At 39.3% G+C, this 19,953-nt stretch overlaps 1 protein-coding gene across 2 annotated transcripts in view; it reads right to left on the bottom strand.

The window, feature by feature from the left end:
* CCDC81 (coiled-coil domain containing 81) overlaps positions 1-19,953 on the bottom strand; it is a 48,578-nt gene that overhangs the window by 11,602 nt on the left and 17,023 nt on the right. For both annotated transcript variants that reach the window (XM_050755842.1, XM_050755843.1), the window contains 7 exons: positions 18,795-19,051; positions 16,181-16,260; positions 13,882-14,003; positions 10,802-10,925; positions 3,725-3,812; positions 3,167-3,310; positions 2,089-2,193 (listed from right to left, as the gene is read on the bottom strand). In XM_050755842.1, the coding sequence (XP_050611799.1) occupies positions 2,089-2,193; positions 3,167-3,310; positions 3,725-3,812; positions 10,802-10,925; positions 13,882-14,003; positions 16,181-16,260; positions 18,795-19,051 (920 nt within the window). The remainder of the gene's footprint in view (positions 1-2,088; positions 2,194-3,166; positions 3,311-3,724; positions 3,813-10,801; positions 10,926-13,881; positions 14,004-16,180; positions 16,261-18,794; positions 19,052-19,953) is intronic.

Below are 19,953 nucleotides of genomic sequence, written 5' to 3'. Positions count from 1 at the left end.
TACATCGGGTCATTTAAGATAGTGCTAAGTGCTAGGAAGCCCTTATGATAGCAAGTGGCTGGGTGGGAAAAGAGCTAAACTGGTTGGTTATTAAGGGAAGGCTTTTCCATGGAGAAGATGAATCACCCTCACTGTAAATATCAGGGAGACCTGTGTTCCATACAGAAGGAACATTAAGTGCAAAGATACTAGATGGAAACAAGCTACGCATGTTCAGTGAGCAGGAAAAAAGTCTCTGTGGCTGAGGCATAGTGACCAAGGGAAAGGAGAAGGCATAGTGACCAAGAGGAAGGCAGGAGTCAAAGTGTGTAGAATTTGACAGTTGAAGGTGAGGAGTCTAAATTTCATTTTAACTCAATGGGAGGCCAGTGGAGGTTTTCAATGGGAGAATAGTATGTTTTGGTTAACAATATTATAGTATCACTTTGGCTGCTGTGTGGAGAATAAATTATAGGAGAGCAAGAATGCAAGCAGTGAATCTAAGGGAAGTATTGCAGAAGTTGAGCATAACAGTGTGGCTTAGCAGCACTTTCAGTGTGGCAACATTAAAGACGAAGACATTTGGATAGATATTGGATACATTTTGGAGGTAAAGGCAACTGGACTTGCAAATGATCAGATGTCAGGAACAGAGAAAGGAATACTGAGATCGTGACTAGATAACACGTTTGTGCAAAATGGCTGGTGTGTGATACCACTTACATGAGAAGACAGAAAGGAACAAGTTAAGGAGGGAATCAAAAGTTCTGTTTGGGTCTTTTTAAATTTAAGATGTGTATAGATAAATCAAAGAAGAGATACACAGCAGTGATAAATATAATCTGGAGCTTATATGTAAGAAGAGAGAACGATCATGCCTAAATTTCAGAAGCCCCATGCTCTCTCTCTCCTTCCTTCCCTGCTTCCCTGCCTGGAATGCTCTTCCTCCCTTGGTTTCTCTACCTAACTCTTGTATACCAGAAAGTCTTCCCAAATCTCTGGTCTAAGTTAATGAATCTCTTCTTTTGCTCATATAGTGCCCTTTTTCAGAGATTTATCATCGCATTGGTTATACCACACAGTTGTCTCTTTAAGTGTCTGTCTCTCCCACTAGAGACCTCTTCAGAAGAGGGAACCTTGAATTCCTAGACACCAGCACAGTGGCCGGCATGGAGGAATTCAATAAATGTTTGATGATGAATAAATGAATTATATTTTATTAGATTTACGTCCAGAGTGTCGACTGCCTAGATGGTGGTATATAAAGAGAAAGATTCAGGCAGAAATAAAGGTAGGCACATGATGATTGAAAACATTAAATCAAGCAGTGAAGCAGTTGGCTCACCACCATCTGAATCTGGGTTTCCCAAACATTAATGCAAATACAAATCACCTGGGGATCTTATTACACCATAGATGCCCATTCAGGGAGTCTGGGGTGGGGCCCTAGATTCAGCATTTCCAGCAAGCTCCCAGGCGATGCTGATAGTGCTGGTTCTCTTGGGTCCTTGGGCTGGACTTTAGTAGTATATTGCTCCCTCCTCTCCACCCATCCCACATCCTGGTTGAGAATTACCATAATTAACAAGAACTGCAGTGACTAGTGGGAACAGTACAGTGAATGTGAGTGGTGTGGCTATAGACACCGGACAAGGCCTGCCCTAGAAGAAAGCTTCAAACTGCACCACCCACTTTTCAACTCCGCTGCTTAAAAAAAATGGCACAACTGGCCGGGCGCAGTGGCTCACACTTGTAATCCCAGCACTTTGGGAAGCCAAGACAGGCAGATCATGAGACCAGGGGTTCAAGACCAGCCTGGCCAACATGGTGAAACCCTGTCGCTACTAAAAATACAAAAGTTAGCAGGGCATGGTGGCAGGCACCTATAATCCCAGGTACTCGGGAGGCTGAGTCAGGAGAATGGCTTGAACCTGGGAGGCAGAGGTTGCAGTGAGCCGAGACCGCACCATTGCACTCCAGCCTGGGTGATGAAGCAAGACTCCGTCTCAAAAAAAAAAAAAAAAAAAGGCACAACCTGCAACACAGGGAGTGGATCCAAAGACTCACAATGGGCCAGGTGTTAGCAATAGAAATTTTAAAAAGACTTACATAAAATTCTGGTTTCTCATTCTTGTGGCTTCTTATAGCTTCAGCAACTCCAAGATTATAGGCAGCATTTTTCTGATTCTGTTCTCTAGTAGCCAGACTTTTCAGCTATTGTATATAAAAAAAGTTTTAAATTAAATTTTTAATTACATATTGAAGTGGAGCCTTGAAAAATTTTAATTCTATTACATTAAAATAATCCAGCCATCGTAGAAACCTGCCTTTTGGAGGCAATGGTACTTTCTGATATCTCTATAGATTTATAAAAGTAGATTGGGAAAGGTATTTTATTTCCTATTCTTGGCCTTTAGGTACCACTAGAGGGATCTAAGGAATGGAAGAACTCATCACAAATGCAGGAAAGGGCAGTCAGTAGGGTCAATTATTAGAAACCACATAAATCTGGATACAGCAAGTGTAAAAGTACCTTTCTGTCTTTGCTTGAAATAAGACATGAATATGAAGGGTAAAAGCCTTCACCAGAGTTGTATTTTATCAGAAATAAAGAAACATAAATCCAATAATTTCACCTTTAAAATTCAGATCTTAGGTTAAAGAAAATCAGTGATATGTGCAAACATTCGACTACATGGATATTCATCTGATTGTTGTTTATTATTAGTGAAAACGTCAACACAAGTTTTAGTCTAACAGTAAATACATGATTAGATATGTCACAGTACAGACATATGATGGAACATTTTTAAATTACATTATAGGCTGGGCTCAGTGGGTCATGCCTGTAATCCCAGCACTTTGGGAGGCAGAGGCAGGAGGAATGCTTGAACCCAGGAGTTGGAGACCACCCTGGGCAACATGGTGAAACTCCATCTCTACAAAAAATACATAAATTAGCCAGGTGTAGTGACATGTGCCTGTAGTCCCAGCTAATCTGGAGGCTGAGGTAGAAGGATCACCTGAGCCCAAGTAGGTCGAGGCTGCAGTGAGCGGAGGTTGTGCCACTGCATTTCAACCTGGGTGACAGAGTGAGACCCTGTGCCAATAAAAAATAATAATAAATTACATTATATAATCATGTTCTACTGCCCCATATTAAAGACTGATCGAGGTGTCGGACTACCTGGTGTCTGAAGAGAGCCTCCTGATCTTTCAACATCTGATACTGCTGTATGAGTCTCTCATCTTCTATCTCTCTCCTCCTTTCCTCACCGTAGTACAACGGGGAATTTCGTTGTGCTCGTTGCAAACATACATAGCACATTTCCTACAATCCCAAATTTCAGGACAAATAAATTTTTACATTTTACCTTTTTGCTTTCACATTCCCTTCACAAGCTCTCCAAAGGCTAGGTATATCAAGAAACCTGTTATTAATGGATATATTAATGACAGCAAAATGAGATTTGCAGAGTGGACCCCAGAAATACTCTAAAGGATCTTCTGAACTCGCACTTCATCAGAAGCAGCTGAAACTTAGAAAGGGATTTCTCAATTTTTTTTTTGTTTACCAGTGCATCTTGACTAGTAGATAGATTTATCACAGTTCAGTTTTGAGCCTGAGTACTTAAGTACTTCAGCCATACTCATATAATTAAGCAAGAGATTCCCAGAACTCTCTTTCAGAAACAAAAATCAGTATAAGATTTTGATGGGGCTTATTTGTTTGGAAACACTGTACCTGTCCTGCCTTATCATGATCCTGACAAGCTGGAGATGTTTGGGGCTTCATGTCACTGTCATGTTTCAGACAACTTGGAGATGATAAGCTGTAAAAACAATGCAACATTAATTAATGTTTAATACAGTCTGACCTCAAGAGCAATAATAATTATAGAGGCCAAGTATAAGATGAAGAAAAATATCTCAGTGGTTTAGTTCAGAACAGCTGTATGTGTAGAGGTTAAGAATATGTACCACAGAATCTGAATTTGTGTCAGATAAAGGTGGGTTTGAATCCCAGCTTTCTTGCTTACAAGATGACTGACATCAGACCAGCTGTGTAATCTTACAAAATCTCAGTTACCAATTGTGTGAAATGGTGATGAAATTTATTCATTCCACAGAAATGTATTGAGTGCTTAGCATGTACACTGTTCTAAGCACAGGAGAAGCAATGAAGAACAAAATACACACATAGAAAAGTCCCTGCCCTCATGGAATTAACATTCTGATGGAGATAGAGAGCCCAGTGACAAGATAAATAAGTGAACTCTATAGTATGTTCCATGATGATAAATGCCTTGCAATGCTGGAGGAATGAAGTGTTAAACTGTAAAGAGAATGGCCAGGGAAGTTCTTACCAAGGAAGTGACATATGAGTAAATACCTGAAGGAAGTAAGGGAACAACGGTGTAGATATCTGATGGAAAAGACATTCCAAGCAAACAAACCAGTGCAGTCCTTCAGTTGGAAGGTGCCTGTGGTCATTGTGGTGGAGGGACATGAATTAGGGGTGAGTATTAATATTAATACTAGTATTCATTAGAAAATAGGACTGATATTATCACCTAAAAAGCAGCTCGAAGAATGAAAATATTTATTTTTTAACTCTATTTATTTTATTTTAATTTTTGAGACAGAGTCTCGCTCTGTCACCCAGGCTGAAGTACAATGGCGCGATCTCAGCTCACTGCAAACTCTGCCTCCCAAGTTCAAGCGATTCTCCTGCCTCAGCCTCTGGAGTAGCTGGGATTACAGGTGCATACCACCACACTCAGCTAATTTTTGTATTTTTAGTAGACACGGGGCTTCACCATGTTTGTCAGACTGGTCTCAGACTCCTGACCTCATAGTCTGCCCACCTTGGCCTCCCAAAGTGCTGGTATTACAGGCATGAGCCACCTCGCCAGGCCAAGAATGAAACCATTTAAAAGTAGAGAAATAGAGAATAGATTCAGACGCTCAAACATGCATTGAATAGGAGTGCTGAATTTTTAGGATAAAGGAAATGGCAAAGAACAATATTCTAGAAAATAACAGATAAGAATTTTCCAGAAAGTCATGACTCCTAAGAACAGTCATGCAGAACATCAAGAAATAAGAAAAATTCTTAAAAGCTACAAGAAAGAATGACAACCAGATTGACTCAGACGTTGCATCAGGACAACTGTCAGGAGAAAATGGAGCAATATCATTAAAATGCTAAAAGAAAATAACTATGAACCAAGAATCAGCATTCAAGAGCGATAACACAATAAGAATCATTTTAAGCAATACAAAGAACAAGTGTACTGAAAAGATAGGGAACCATTACAGGATATACTTTAGCAAGAAGAAAAACGAACCCAGGAGGAAGGACAGGGATATAAGAAACAGGCAAGGCGTGGTGGCCCACGCCTGTAATCCCAGCACTTTGGGAGGCCAAGGCAGGAGGATCACTTGAGGTCAGGAGCTCGAGACCAGCCTGGCCAACATGGTGAAACCCTGTCTCTACTAAAAATACAAAAATAACGAGACATGGTAGTGTGCGCCTGTAATCCAACTACTCGGGAGGCTGAGGCAGGAGAATTGGTTGAGTGCGGGAGGCAGAGGTTGCAGTGAGCCAACATCGTGCCACTGTGCTCCAGCCTGGGAAAAAAAATAAAAAGGAAGAAAAGAAAAAGAAAAAAGAGGAAATGATGGTGACCAAAGAAATTGGTAAACGTGTTGGCAAATCCAAATTAATCATTGACCATAAAATAATACAAATTTTTTAACACTTAAAACCAATTTGGAACAAAAGTTCTAGACAACAAAAATACAGGTTTGGAAGGGGATGCAGTTTGAAGGAAATTGAAAGCATACTGAAGAAATGTGGTCAAAGGAAATTCAAAGCATACTAAAGAAATGTGATCAGTCCAACAGAAAAAGGGTAATAATGAAGTTAAATGCACAGTAAATAGAAAATACAAAATAAGACAGTAAAGATAGGTTCAAATATACCAATAATTACAACTGAAATTAAAGTCTAGATTGAGTTTTAAAACATCCAAATATAAGCTATTTAGTAGAGACACACATGAAATAATAAAAACACACACAAAAATTCTTAAAATGGCATTAAAAGGCTATTCCAGGTAAAATACTAATCAAATGTTGCATTGTTAATTATGTACTACAGAAATGAAGGGAAAAGATTTTAGTAGAGACAAAGGAAAATATTTCATAATGATAAAAGGAACTATCTACCAAAAAATCCCAGACGTGTAGAATTTAATATTGCTTAAGAAGCAAAAATTGACATAATTACTGAAAAATATACCATCATGGTTAAAGATTTTTAATATCTCTCTCAAAAAGTAAGGATTTTAAAGCTTTTAATAACTTATTTTAACAAGGTTTAGCTAATATCTAAATATCTAGAAATTTATGTCTAAGGCATAGTAGTATACAGTGTCTTCAAGTATACATGAAACAATTACCGTAAAAGTACTCAAGCTAGAAAAGAAGGTTCAGCAAATTACAAAGTACCAAATAACTGACACCAAATAACTGACACAGCATAAAATGAGAAAGTGCCCCTACTAAAAACCTCTATTCATTTGGAAAAAGTAATACAACTTGAGTCTTCTGAATAACCAATGAATTAAGTATTGTATAAGTCTATACTCCCTTACTGCAATTCCAAAATGCAAATGCTCGACTCTGACCTCACTGGTCATGTTTTCTAATTTCTTATAACTTGTTCATACTTTCCATTCTTTTAATTCATGTAAAGATTTAAAACATCTTATTCTATATTCTGTATTTTATAATGGTCAGGATCCAAAATCCTTGAGAGCTCAATTCTTCCATCTTTTGTTTCTGATGGCTCTCATTATGTGGCAGCTTATTTCCACGTGGTCTTTGTAATTTTGGATTCTGACCTCATTTTTAGCCCAACTCTATCTGTCAGAAGTCAGGAGCCTGAGATGAAAATAAGATCCTTTAGAGCAGGGGTTGGCAAACTTTTTATGAAAAGGGCCAGAGAGTGAATATTTTAGGCTTTGAGGGCCACACAGTCCCTGACGCAAGTAGCAGGTGCAGATAATATGCAAATGGAGGGGCATAGCAGTGTTTCGGTGAAACTATTTATAAAAACATGTGGTGGACTAGATTTGGCTCTCAGTAGAGGACCTTTTCAGATTATTTAGAACACCATATTGCTAGATGCAGAACCCTTTATTTATTTATTTATTTTTTTTGAGACGGAGTCTCGCTGTGTCTCCCAGGCTGGAGTGCAGTGGCGTGATCTCGGCTCACTGCAAGCTCCGCCTCCCGGGTTCACGCCATTCTCCCGCCTCAGCCTCCCAAGTAGCTGAGACTACAGGCATCCGCCACCACGCCCGGCTAGTTTTTTTTTTGTATTTTTAGTAGAGACGGGGTAGAACCCTTTATTTTTTAATAACTTCTCTTAGGCCTCAAAATCTGGGGTTGAGCGAATGCTGATTCCCTAAAAGTTTGATTTAAATAACCTGTTAGATGCAACTGACATGAGGAAGCAATAAGAAATATGTCTCAATCTGGATTCTTATGATGCAAGACAATTCACTTGTATTTTTTTTAATCCTCTAACTTGGAGTGAAAATTTTACAGAATCACTAACCACTACATGCCCTTCAGCACCAGCCAAATTTGCACTTCCTATAGTAGTCACTATTTTGAATAATGCCATCTTCTCCCAGTTACCTAAGCCAAAATCTGGGGTCATCTTTGACATCTCCTCCTTAACCTCCCTTAACTAATCCCCAACAGTCAAAGCTAAAGCTTTCCGTCTGATCTTTGTTTCATACCCTTATTACCTTTCCCTAGATGAGTTATACTCAACTGTTAAACAATGAAAGTACTATCCTTCTTAGTTTAAACAAATCTTACTCAAACCCCAATATATAAAACAGAAAAGCAGCACACATCCTCCAGTGGAAGTGAGGACATAGAGCCCAGAGTCCCACCCATATGACCTCTCTCTCAGTTTTTGATGTGCTCTTAAGGCCCTCTGAGGCCTTAGGGTCATTTGTTGGAAACAGATTGCCTAGACTACTGCCTTGATCTGCTAAATTGTGCACACTTTTCCATGTTATTACACCCCTTCCCCTCCTGCTAATCTTATCCCTCTAGATCATTCTTTACTCTTCTAAAAGAATATTTTTCTTCAAAATGAAAATGTAATTATGGACTGACATTCCCAAACATGGTGTTTGGGGACTTGGACAGGTTGGTAAATCAGAAAATATATATTTTAAACTTCTGTACACTAAATGGTGCAGAAACAAAATTAAAAAGAAAAAAAGAATTAGGAAAATGTTTAAAACATACACATCAGAAAACTATTCATACCTATGATATATGAAGTTCTCTTTATAAGAAATACCACTTGTTTTTAAGAAAAATTAAAGCTCCCAGCTGAAAAAGGACACAGGATTCAAGCAGGAAATTTGTAAAAGAACTACAAATGGCTAAGAAACAAGGTAAAAATAAATGCAGGCCAGGTGTGTTGGCTCACGCCTGTAATCCCAGCACTTTGAGAGACCTAAGTGGGAGAATTGCTTGAGGCCAGGAGTTCTAGACCAGCCTACACAACATACTAAGACCCCATCTCTTAAAAAAAAAAAATCAAAAAAATTAGCTGGTGTGGTGGTGTACACATATAGTCCCAGCTACTTGGGGGTCTGAGGCAGTAAAATCACTTGAGCCCAGCAGGTTGAGCTGCAGTGAGCCATGATCATGCCACTGTTCTTTAGCGTTGGTGACAGAGTGAGATGCTGTCTCAAAAACAAAACAAGAAAAAACCCACTAGAAGTCAAACAAACACAGGTTAAAAACAATAATGAATACCATCATTTCACTTTGCTAAAGTATTAGCAAAACTGTAGAAAAGATAGCACTCTGTCATATTACTGTTGCTGACAGGATAATTTGCTACAATCATGAAGAAGATAATTGGCAATGTGTATCAAAAGCATGAAAATGGACTCACCTTTTATCTCTGAAATTTAAAGTTTTATCCTATGGAATATCCAGATGTATGCAAGGAATTATGTTTAATTATATTTTCACAACATTATTTATAGTACTTAAAAACTGGAAGCCATCTAAATATCCAATAGCAGATTGGTTAAACAAAAGGTTTAATCTTTCATTAAGATGATGTGCAATTATTTGTTAAGGTTTTGGAATATTTAATATCATGGGGAAATCACCACTTATTAAATGTAACAAAAATTCATATAATATGATCTAATTTTATTTAAAAAGTATGTATATTCCAAGTGTAAGTACTGTATATATTGTATATGCATTGAAATAAATGACATGTACCATAAGGTTAATACAAAGTTTCCTCTATGTAGAGGGATTATGGGTGATTTTTTGTAACTCTTGCTTTTTTGGTTTCCTCAAAATTTCTATGATAAACATGTATTGTTTTAGTAATCGCACAAAAAATATTTTTTGGTTAACTTTTTTTTTTTTTTTTTTTTGAGACAGAGTCTTGCTCTGTCGCCCAGGCTGGAGTGCAGTGGCGCAGTCTCGGCTCACTGCAAGCTCTGCCTCCCAGGTTCACGCCATTCTCCTGCCTCAGCCTCCCAAGTAGCTGGGAATACAGGTGCCTGCCACCACACCCGACTAATTTTTTGTATTTTTAGTAGAGATGGGGTTTCACCGTATTAGCCAGGATGGTCTCAATCTCCTGACCTCGTGATCCGCCCTCCTCGGCCTCCCATAGTGCTGGGATTACAGGCATGAGCCACTGCACCTGGCCTATTTTTTGGTTAACTTCTACAGGAAACAACATTTTTGGGTCAACTTCTATAGGAAACCTTTACCAACAACTTCCAACAATTACTCTCTCCTTTTGCAGCCTCTATACTTTTGTTATCTTCATCGCATGCACTGTTTTTTTAATTTCAGTCTTCCTACAAGACTGTAAGTTTTATAAAAGCAGGTTAATATGTCTGTAACTCTGAATCTTCAGTGCCTAGAACAGTACCTGGCACATGGTAATACTCAATGTTTGTTGTATTGAATTAAAGGACTATACATCTAATTCTCAATTATCTTTCATAACAGTGATATTACCCAAAACAAGCATTTCTAGAGTTTTAAACATGACTTTAGTAATCCACAAAGTACATAAATTGCACATATGATAGCTGATAAATTTTGACACATTAATAAATTAAAGGTTGGTGGCACAATGCAAAGTACATAGGTGCTCAGTAAACACTTAATGAATGAGCATGGTTAAATATGGTTGACTGATTTGAGGTCTTAAAAAGTATCCTACTCAAAGACACAAGGATAAAATATTATAGAAATCTTTTGACATACCATCACAAGAAGAAAACGACCATGATAAATTGTAATACACTCATTCATTCAAGTAATGTTTATTGAGAACTAATGGAGTGCTGGCTATGTTTGGCAAAATTACTTTCCAATTTGATGTAAATATAACACTGTGTCACATCATAATATCCAAGCACTCAGAAAACAGGAAAGTTTTGTAGATTTGGGAAGCCCGAATCTACAAAATACTCTGTGCTATTTTGTTTCCGCCTGCGTCATAACATATATTCTGCTGAATCATAATTTATCCCTCTGCATATGTCTGACTTCCCCACTAGATGGTGAACCTTGGTCACCTTTATTATTCCCATCATGTTGCATGTAGAAAGCTGTCAAGAACACTGGATAAATAAATTAATGAACAATTACAGTTCCCTGCATTAAGCAATGACTCAAAAATATATTTAGTAAAGTACAACAGAAAAAAAAAAAATAAAAGTCAGTGCATTACCTTTCAGAGGTCATAATCTTCTCACCACTCTCACTTCGGTCAGTCTTTTCCAGCAAGCTGACATTTGTCACTTTGGCAGGGAACAAAGCTTGTCTATCTCGAAGTCTCTTGGGTGATGAGATATCTGTAGAATAAAGAATGAATGAAAACGAGTTTCCTTTCAACTCTCAAACCACTAACCGTGTAGTTTTTACCAAGGGAAATTTTCATATAAGATACACTCTCTTATCTTTAAATAATCACCCCTTGTTCTATTGTGATGTAAAAAAATGTTTTTGCTGTATATTTGCAAAGAAAGCACTGTGCTAAGTATTTAGAGGACAAAAAGGGGCAACTAACATAAATGCAAGAAGTGGGCTGGATATAACACGACCAGGAGACATGTTAGTTTAGTTAACATTTCTTATGAAAAATGAACAGTGCAGTTTTACAACTTTGATATCTGTAGATTTAGACATTTTGCCTGTAAAGATCTTTCAGTAGATATAGTTGAAGAGAAAAATAAGATATAAACAAAAAAGTGAGAGCTTCCATTTGGAGGTCATCTTATGTGCTAACAGTGCTAAGTGCTTTGTAATACACATTTACTAAATAACAACTTAGGACAACGATGCAAAATGTGTAAGTCAAAAATAAATGTTACAATCTTTTTTTTTTTTTTTTTGAGATGGAGTCTTACTCTGTCACCAGGCTGGAGTGCAGTAACCCAATCTCAGGTCATTGCAACTTCTGCCTCCCAGGTTCAAGCAATTCTCCCATCTCAGCCTCCTGAGTAGCTGGGATAACAGGTGCATGCCACTACTCCCAACTAACTTTTTTTTTAACTCTTTTTTTTTTTTTTTTTTTTTTGTAGTAGAGACGGGGTTTTGCCATGTTGGCCAGGCTGGCTTCAAACTCCTGATCTCAGGTGATCCACCCACCTCAGCCTGCCAAAGTGCTAGGATTACAGGCGTGAGCCACTGTGCCCAGCCAAATGTTGTAGTCTTTAAGGATCTGACATGTTCAGAGGAGAGAAGCCACTCCAGAATTCAGTGGTAAGTTTTCCTGGAGGAAGCGAGATGTGAAAAGGGTACTAAAAGGTGAGTAGGATGGAGATAGATTGAAATAAAAGGAAGGACAGTTCAGGCTGCAGGAAAGAAAAAAGAACAAAGGATGAAACTGGGGAAGGGCAGGCATGTTAGAAGAGCATGAATAGGCCAAGCATAGTGGCTCACGCCTGTAATCCCAGCACTTTGGGAGGCCAAGGTGGGCAGATCATTTGAGCTCAGGAGTTCAAAACCAGCCTAGGCAACATGGCAAAACCCTGTCTCTACAAAAAGTACAAAAATTAGCTAGGCATGGTGATGCACACCTGTGGTCCTAGCTACTCAGGAGGCTGAAGTGGGAGGATCACCTGAGCCCAGGAGGTTGAGGCTGCAGTGAGCCAAGACTGTGTCAATGCACTCCTCCCTGGGTGACAGAGCAAGACCCCACCTCAAAGAAAAAAAAAGAACATGAATAGATAATTTTGCCCAAAGAAGGGGGTCTGTGTAGGGCACAGTGGGGGATGAGTCTATAGAAATGAGAAAGCATGTGAATATTAGGCTAGAAGTTGATACGCAATCCTGTAGGCCACACATAGAAAACAGACATCCACAAGCCAGTGTTCACCCATTGGTATGTTTTGTTAGGCCTAATTAGCATTTTTTGTTTCAACAAGTCAACATTTAACAACCAATAGATTTCACATTAAAGTCAGGATCTCTGCTTCTTTTGAAAAATCAGAAGATTGTGCTCACTTTGGTAGCACATATACTAAAATTAGAAAAATTAGAAGATTTGATACCACTTGGGCCACATTTCCACAAAGCAACAATCTCCTAGAGGAACAGTCCTCAAAGTGTGGCCCGGCAAGCCATACTTTTTGGGGTCCCTAGGACCCTTTGAAAATGTCTGTGGCTGTGTTTGGTGGCTCCCACCTGTAATTGTAGCACTCTGGGAGGCCAAGGCAGGCAGATCACCTGAGGTCAAGAGTTTGAGACCAGCCTGGCGAATATGGTGAAACCCCATCTATACTAAAAATACAAAAATTAGCTGGGCATGGTGGCGCACATCTTTAGTCCCAGCTACTTAGGGGGAGGATGATGCAGGAGAATCGCTTGAACCCAGGAGGCGGAGGTTGCAGTGAGCCCAGATTGTGCCACTGAACTCCAGCCTGGGTGACAGAGCGAGACTCCATCTCAAAAAGAAAATAAAAAGTCTTTGGTTAAAAAAAACAAAAAATCTTTGGAGTCCTAGGATGTTCTTCATTTGCTTCCACCAAAACAACTATCACAACAGATTAGTGCAGACATAGGTATGAGAATCCAGCTTTTTTCTACAAACATCAGAGTGATAAAACTGCCACTCTTCGTTTTTCATAAGAAATGTTAAGTAAGCTAACATGTCTCCAACCCACTTATATCCAGATCACTTCCTGCATTTGCGTTACCTGCCTGGACCCTATAGTCATCTGAGTTTTGGCCCCTTTGAGCAATGGGGAGCCAGCAAAGAGATGATGATCTAAGAGCCTGAGAGTCATAGGACCTGAGGTCCATAAAGTAAGTAAGCTCATAGTTAAGGTCAGATGCAGGATTCTAGGACTAGAATGTATTTGTTAGAAATAATATAGTGATTATTTGTGGCTGGGTGCAGTGGTTCACGCCTGTAATCCCAGCACTTTGGATGGCCTAGATGGGCGGATCACTTCAGGTCAGGAGTTCGAGACCAGCCTGGCCAATATGGTGAAACCCCATCTATACAAAAACTAAAAAAATTAGCCAGGCATGGTGGCACATGACATTAATCCCAGCTACTCGGGAGGCTGAGGCAGGAGAGTCGCTTGAACCTGGGAGGTGGAAGTTGCAGTGAGCTGAGATTATGCCACTGCACTCCAGCCTGGGCAACAGTGAGACTCCATCTCAAAAAAAAAAAAAAAAGTAATAATAATAATAATATAGTGATTATTTGTAAATTTAACTTTATTTACCCTTGGCTAAGCAATATGACTGGGCTCATAGCAGTAAAGAGTGACAGATTGTATTCAGAAATCATTGGCCTACCTCTGATGCCTTCTTCTTTGTCTGACTGGTCTTTTAACTTGCACTTCCTTTCTCTATTCTCTCCACATTCTTCTACAAGGGTCTCCATAGGCAGTTTGTTTTCCGTCTGCTTGAGCTCAATCCTAGGAATGAGCCAATATGTTTTTCTGCTGCACTGAACCTGAACAGGTGACTGTGTGAACTTTCAAGTCTTGGAAGCAACCCAGCCAGCTGGCTGAGTCTGAAATAAGCCCACTTTCTTCAAGGAGTGAGTGCTCTGATGTGCTGAGTACGTATCATAGATTAATTTTTTCCAAGGTTTTCTGGGAGCTGACCAAGACCTTCCCCTCTATGCCGTAGTCTCAAAAGCAGCTTGCATATAAAGAAATTGCCTTAAAGTCCTTTATTTAGGTTATTGGGTTTTGTTTCCATTTGAATTTTTATATCCTAGTTCTATAACTAGATGATCTGGGGTGATACAGTGAGAAAAGGTTGTTGGATAGCTTGAAGGCAAAAGATTCATAGTCTGGTAGAGTATGCCCCAAAATAACCATTTGTCTCCTCCCTCCTTTGCCACTTTTCCCCAGGCAAAAGTGAAGGACTTGCACAGCTACAATTTGCAGCAGGGAGGAAGGGGGTTGTTCAGTTGGTGTGTGTAGTTGTAGGATTTCTTCAGTCTCAGGTATGGTGTACTAGGTTGGAGTAGGGAGTGGGGTTGGGAGTACCTTCAGTCAATTCGGGGCCAAATGTCACATAAATAAAACATGAACAGTTGTTTTGAGTATTTATGTCCCCTTGTCCATTTCTAGGCCCTTGACTTGATGGAGCCTCCATCTCTGTTCTTTGACCCACTACAATTATTTCCCTCCTAGAGTGCCTAAGCCAAAATATGTCAAAGGAACAGCCACATTTGCCTTCCAAAACAATCAAAATTATTTTCAAACTGCTGATTTATTTTTAGTGTAAGGTAATATGGTGCAATGGAAAGAACACTGGACCAGGAGCCACAGTCTTATTTCTATAAGCTTGGCTGCTTATTAGTTGCATGGCCATTTCATGTGCAAGATGAGATGGCTGGAAAACAACCTCTAAGGCTTACTCTTGACTTCACACTGAATCTTCTGAGGTATTTGTCAAACAGCTCTTCCAGGAGGGGGTTGTTCCAAAGCAACAAGCACAAGAGAATGTCACACTCAAAACATCTGAGAAATTCTCATACTTTTATACTGTACTCATACTTCCTAAAGTAAGAATGCTTTAGGAAGCTAGTTGTTATTCCCCAAACTTCCTCCACCTGAAATGCACAGTGGTTAATGGCACAGCAATTAAGATTATTAACATAATTAAGGGCACACAATGAATAAGTGATGGCCAAACTGGAAATAAAACTGAAGTCTCCTGACTCCTACTCCAGTGTTCTCAATAGTGCACCATGTTGCTTCATTCATGTAAAAGAAAAAAATTAAAATTAATTTTGTATCGTGATAAAATGGAGAATTATAATACATATGTCACATGAATGTCATGAAGATTAAATGAAGTAATATGCAACCACCAGTAACAACCACTGTGCTCATGGAGTAAAGCTGTTTCCTTATTCTAACTTACCTGTTTAACTCGTTTAGTGGTAAAAATCCAAGCCCTGACAGGAAATGGGCTGAACTGAAGGAAGAAGCAGCAGCTAGGGCAGAAGAAGTGCTACGAAGTAGGGGAAAGCTCAGCAGGTGAGAAGAGTTTTACTAATACTGCAGGGACTAAGGTTGATGGAAGGTAGTATCAGAATTTCCAGGAGCCAAGGGTAGTTTTATAAATGGGCTGGGCAAGGTGGCTCATGCCTGTAATCCCAGCACTTTGGGAGGTCGAGGCAGATGGATCACTTGAGATCAGGAGTTTGAGACCAGCCTGGCCAATATGGTGAAACCCCATCTCTACTAAAAGTACAAAAATTAGCCAGGCATGGTGTCGTGCGCCTGTAATCTCAGCTACTCGAAAGGCTGAGGCAGGAGAGAATTGCTTGAACCCAGGAGACAGAGGCTTCAGTGAGCAGAGATCATGCCACTGCACTCCAGCCTGGGTGACACAGCAATACTCCGTCTCAGTGAGGGAGGATAAAAAAGAATAAATATCCATTGTTATTTAACTTAACTACAGAAAGTGTATGCAATAAACTCTTCTTTGTTGGTGCATTTAGAGAGGGAGAGACAGAGAATACATTAAAAGGAGCATGAGCTACAAAACATTGAGAAATACCGCCCAATGAGATCAGCAGATCAGCAAGGAGTGCTAGTGCCTGGAGGAACCCATGAAGCAAAGCACTTACCTTGGAAACGCAAGCACACTGCTGGGCCACTTCCTCAAGGCCTCTCTGCTGGACAACACCGAGTCCACAGTGCCAGGCCTCTAGAGGACAGCGACAGAGCAAGGTTACATATAGGCTGCCGGCCAGGACTCAGACAAATTAAAAACTGCAGGCTGTCTCACAGGCAAGGCTACAACAATACTTTTCTTGTTGTTTATGTTTAGCGCTTAAAAGTCCAGAGCTTAAAAATCCAATGAGGAATGATCTCATTCATCAAAGTAATCACCCTGGGTAACTGCACAGCAATTATTTTGGGGTTGCCTTTTCTCAAACCATTTCCTTTTTGGGAATTGCCTTCAGGGTTGACAGATTCTTTTAGATATCTTTAAGAAGATAGCAGACTTTGTAAAAATACATGGAAAGTGAGCAAGCTGTCTAATTCCACTCTTGACCCAAATAACTAAAATTAGGCAATTAAGAGAAAAGCTTTCGAGTCAGGTGGGCTCATGTTCAAATCCCCACACTGCTAACAGGTATGTGGCCTTAGGCACTAGGTTTCTGGGGATAATAAAAGGATCTAATAGCATTTCCATGAGGTCCTCTGTGTAAGTAGCTAGCCCATAGTAAATACTGAACAAATGGCTATTTTAATTCTCATATAACTATAAACATAATAGTCACATTGTCACATTTTTACTGTAGAATAATATATAAAATGATTATTTTTGCATGAGTACTACCCCTTACAAAAGCCTTTGAAGGGAATTCTCACAAAGAAGTATAGAAAATATTTCTAATAAAAGCAGCATCATTGAAATAAGCACACAGCTTTCCAAGGGGACTACTCTACAAGATGTTTTAAGTTACGGGTCATTTGGGAATAAACTTTCACTGACACCACTTTACAGCAGTTTTCCAAAATGTGTCTTACAGAGCTAATGAGATATTGGATTAACCTAGAATTCCATGATTAAATACATCCAGGCAGTTAAACTGACTGCTTTCCAACCGGACTTCTCAGCTCCTTTAACATGCTGATGTGCTCTGTCCCTCTGTCCGTGAGGGCTATTGATTCAATCAGCAGTTTTCAGTCAGCTTTGACCTCCACACCCTTTTTTCAGAGTATCTCTCAGGACTAGTTCTTTTGGAAAATTTCCATTCTTTAAAAGATGTGCTTTAGAGTTCAGCAGGTCAAGGAAAATGCTATCTTCTCTTTTAAACACATAGTGAAGCTACAAAGTTCTGCAGAATCCCTGAGGGTTAGAGATGAGCTAGCCACTTTGGCCTTGCTTATAGACTTGTAAACCTTGCCTTGCATTTTCATGGAAAAGCAAGGGTTTTTCCTGCATTTATTTCCCACTTTCCACACACAGGGTTGGCAATCCTTTTAGCAATCCTGTATGAAACCAGATTGTGTAAAAAAACCCCAGGAGTTTCATTATGCACAACTCCATTTCATAAATCCCTATCCCAAAGCTTCATAAAAGGAGAAATGGGTAGACCGAGATGATACAATAGCCTTTTCATTAAAAAAAGAAGGGTTTGGCTTTATGGGATATAGGATTATATCACATTCCATAATAATTCAATTCATTCATGTCTACTTTGTTAGTTCCCAGAGGAGTACCTGAGGCACACTAAGTATTCAATAAATCCTGTAGATTGACTATGTCATTTGTTTAAACTGCTGTATCCAGCTTAGCATGAAGGTCACACCAGCTACTTAATGGTTGACAATAATGATGCCAATTAGGAAATTTCTTCTACAACATGCCATATTAAAAGCTAAAGATTCAAAAACTCCATGACTCAAATTAAATTTTGTTACAGACTTTCATTAAAATAAAATAGTCGAACCAACATTAAAAAAGTAAAATAGTAGAACTAGCAAAAACTGAGTGGTTAGGAAGTCTGGGCTTGAATTCCAGTTCTAGTTCACCTTGGGATTCCCACATAGCCTCTCTGAGCCACTACTTTTCTCACTTGTAAAATTAGGATGATAATAATGCTGCTTGTATATTTCGAGACTCAAATGAAATAATACATGTGGAAGACGTTTTTAAATTATAGGCTGGGCACGGAGGCTCATGCCTGTAATCTCAGCACTTTGTGAGGTCAGGGCGGGCAGATCACTTGAGACCAGGAGTTCAAGACCATCCTGGCCAACATGGTGAAACTCCATCTCTACTGAAAATACAAAAATTAGCTGGGCATGGTGGCGCGCACCTGTAATTCCAGGTACTGAGAGGCTGAGGGAGGAGAATCACTCAAACCCAGGAGATGGAGGTTGCAGTGAGCCAACATCATGCCACTGCACTCCAACCTGGGTGATGGAGTGAGACTCTGTCTCAAAAAACGAACAAACAAAAAACCTATAAGATACCATAAAATGTTCAGAATTTGAAGAGTTTCCATTACTATTTATATCCCTCAGTTGACTTTGACTCTTAATGTTCGTTTGCCTTCCTAATCTTTTTGTCAAAGAGTTAATCAAGTATAAACAAGCACTTCCATGTACTTCAGGTAACTGTCACCCAAATATGTCAATCTTCATTTTTCTTAATTACAACACACCTATAGATAAATCAGAACTACAATTAGGAGAAGACTTAGGAGAAGGAAAATATTAATTTACGTTTGCTAGGGCCTTTGCCAAAGCCCCACTTCCATCCATGGTACAAAGGAAGTCTTTATAAAACCTCATCTTCACTTTGTTGTCTCTGATCATGAGGACCCCAATTCCTTTGAATGTAAACTCCACATTTTGTTTCATGGAAATGGATCGCGATAAAAAAAGCAACGTCTCCTTCACACATCCTTCCACTACATCTCTGTTAAATGGACCCTCCAGGGATATCATGACAAAATTAAGTGGAACAATTGGGATATCACCTAGAGGAGAAAAGACAGTTGGGGTGGGAGAAAGTGGTGATTACGATAAGGATATATACACACTCACAAATAATTATCTGATTCTCAGTACCCTAAAATAGAACCTTCTGGATGAAGCCTTTAGTTGTACCCAATGTAATAATATTACTGCAGACAATTAAGTAGTTACTAACATATTAATCAGTACAATTTTCTGAAAGTATTTCTCTCAAAGTGTTCTCTAAAAGTGTAAGTTCAATGCTCAAAATAAGAACAGTTAGCTTTCTAAATAACACTGTGGACAAGCTTTTGATTTTGTGCAGGACACATATAATAACTAATTCTCTTCCTCAGAGGGTTTCCTAAAGTTTTCATCCCCCTTATATTTTAGGACATACTGGAGCAATATTTGCTGATATGGTTTGGATCTGTGTCCCCACCCAAATCTCATGTTGAATTGTATTCCCCAATGTTGGAGGTGGGGCCTATTGGGAGGTGATTGGATCATGGGGGTGGATCCTTAATGTATGGTTTAACACCATTCCCCTGGGTGCTGTCCTCATGATAGTGAGTGAGCTATCATGAAATCTGGTTGTTTGAAAGTGTGTAGCACCTCCCTCCATTCTCCCTTTTACTCCTGCTCCAGCCTTGTAAGACATGACTGCTTCCCCTTTGCCTTCCACCATGATTGTAAGTTTCCTGAGGCCTCCCCAGCCATACTTCTGTACAGCCTGTAGAACCATGGGCCAATTAAACCTCTTTTCTTTATAAATTACCCAGTCTCAGGTATTTCTTTATAGCAGTACAAGAATTAACTGATATATTTGCCTATCTCCTCCAGTTATGCCATTTTTACATGATTACAAATACCTACAAGTGTTAAATATTTTGAAAAGAGAACCATCTTCACTAGAAGTTATCAT

This window comes from Macaca thibetana, chromosome 14, assembly GCF_024542745.1.
Source record: "Macaca thibetana thibetana isolate TM-01 chromosome 14, ASM2454274v1, whole genome shotgun sequence".
NCBI lineage: Eukaryota > Metazoa > Chordata > Mammalia > Primates > Cercopithecidae > Macaca > Macaca thibetana.
The sequence above is the reverse complement of the archived record's forward strand: the minus strand, read 5'-3'. Positions and strand labels throughout refer to the sequence as shown.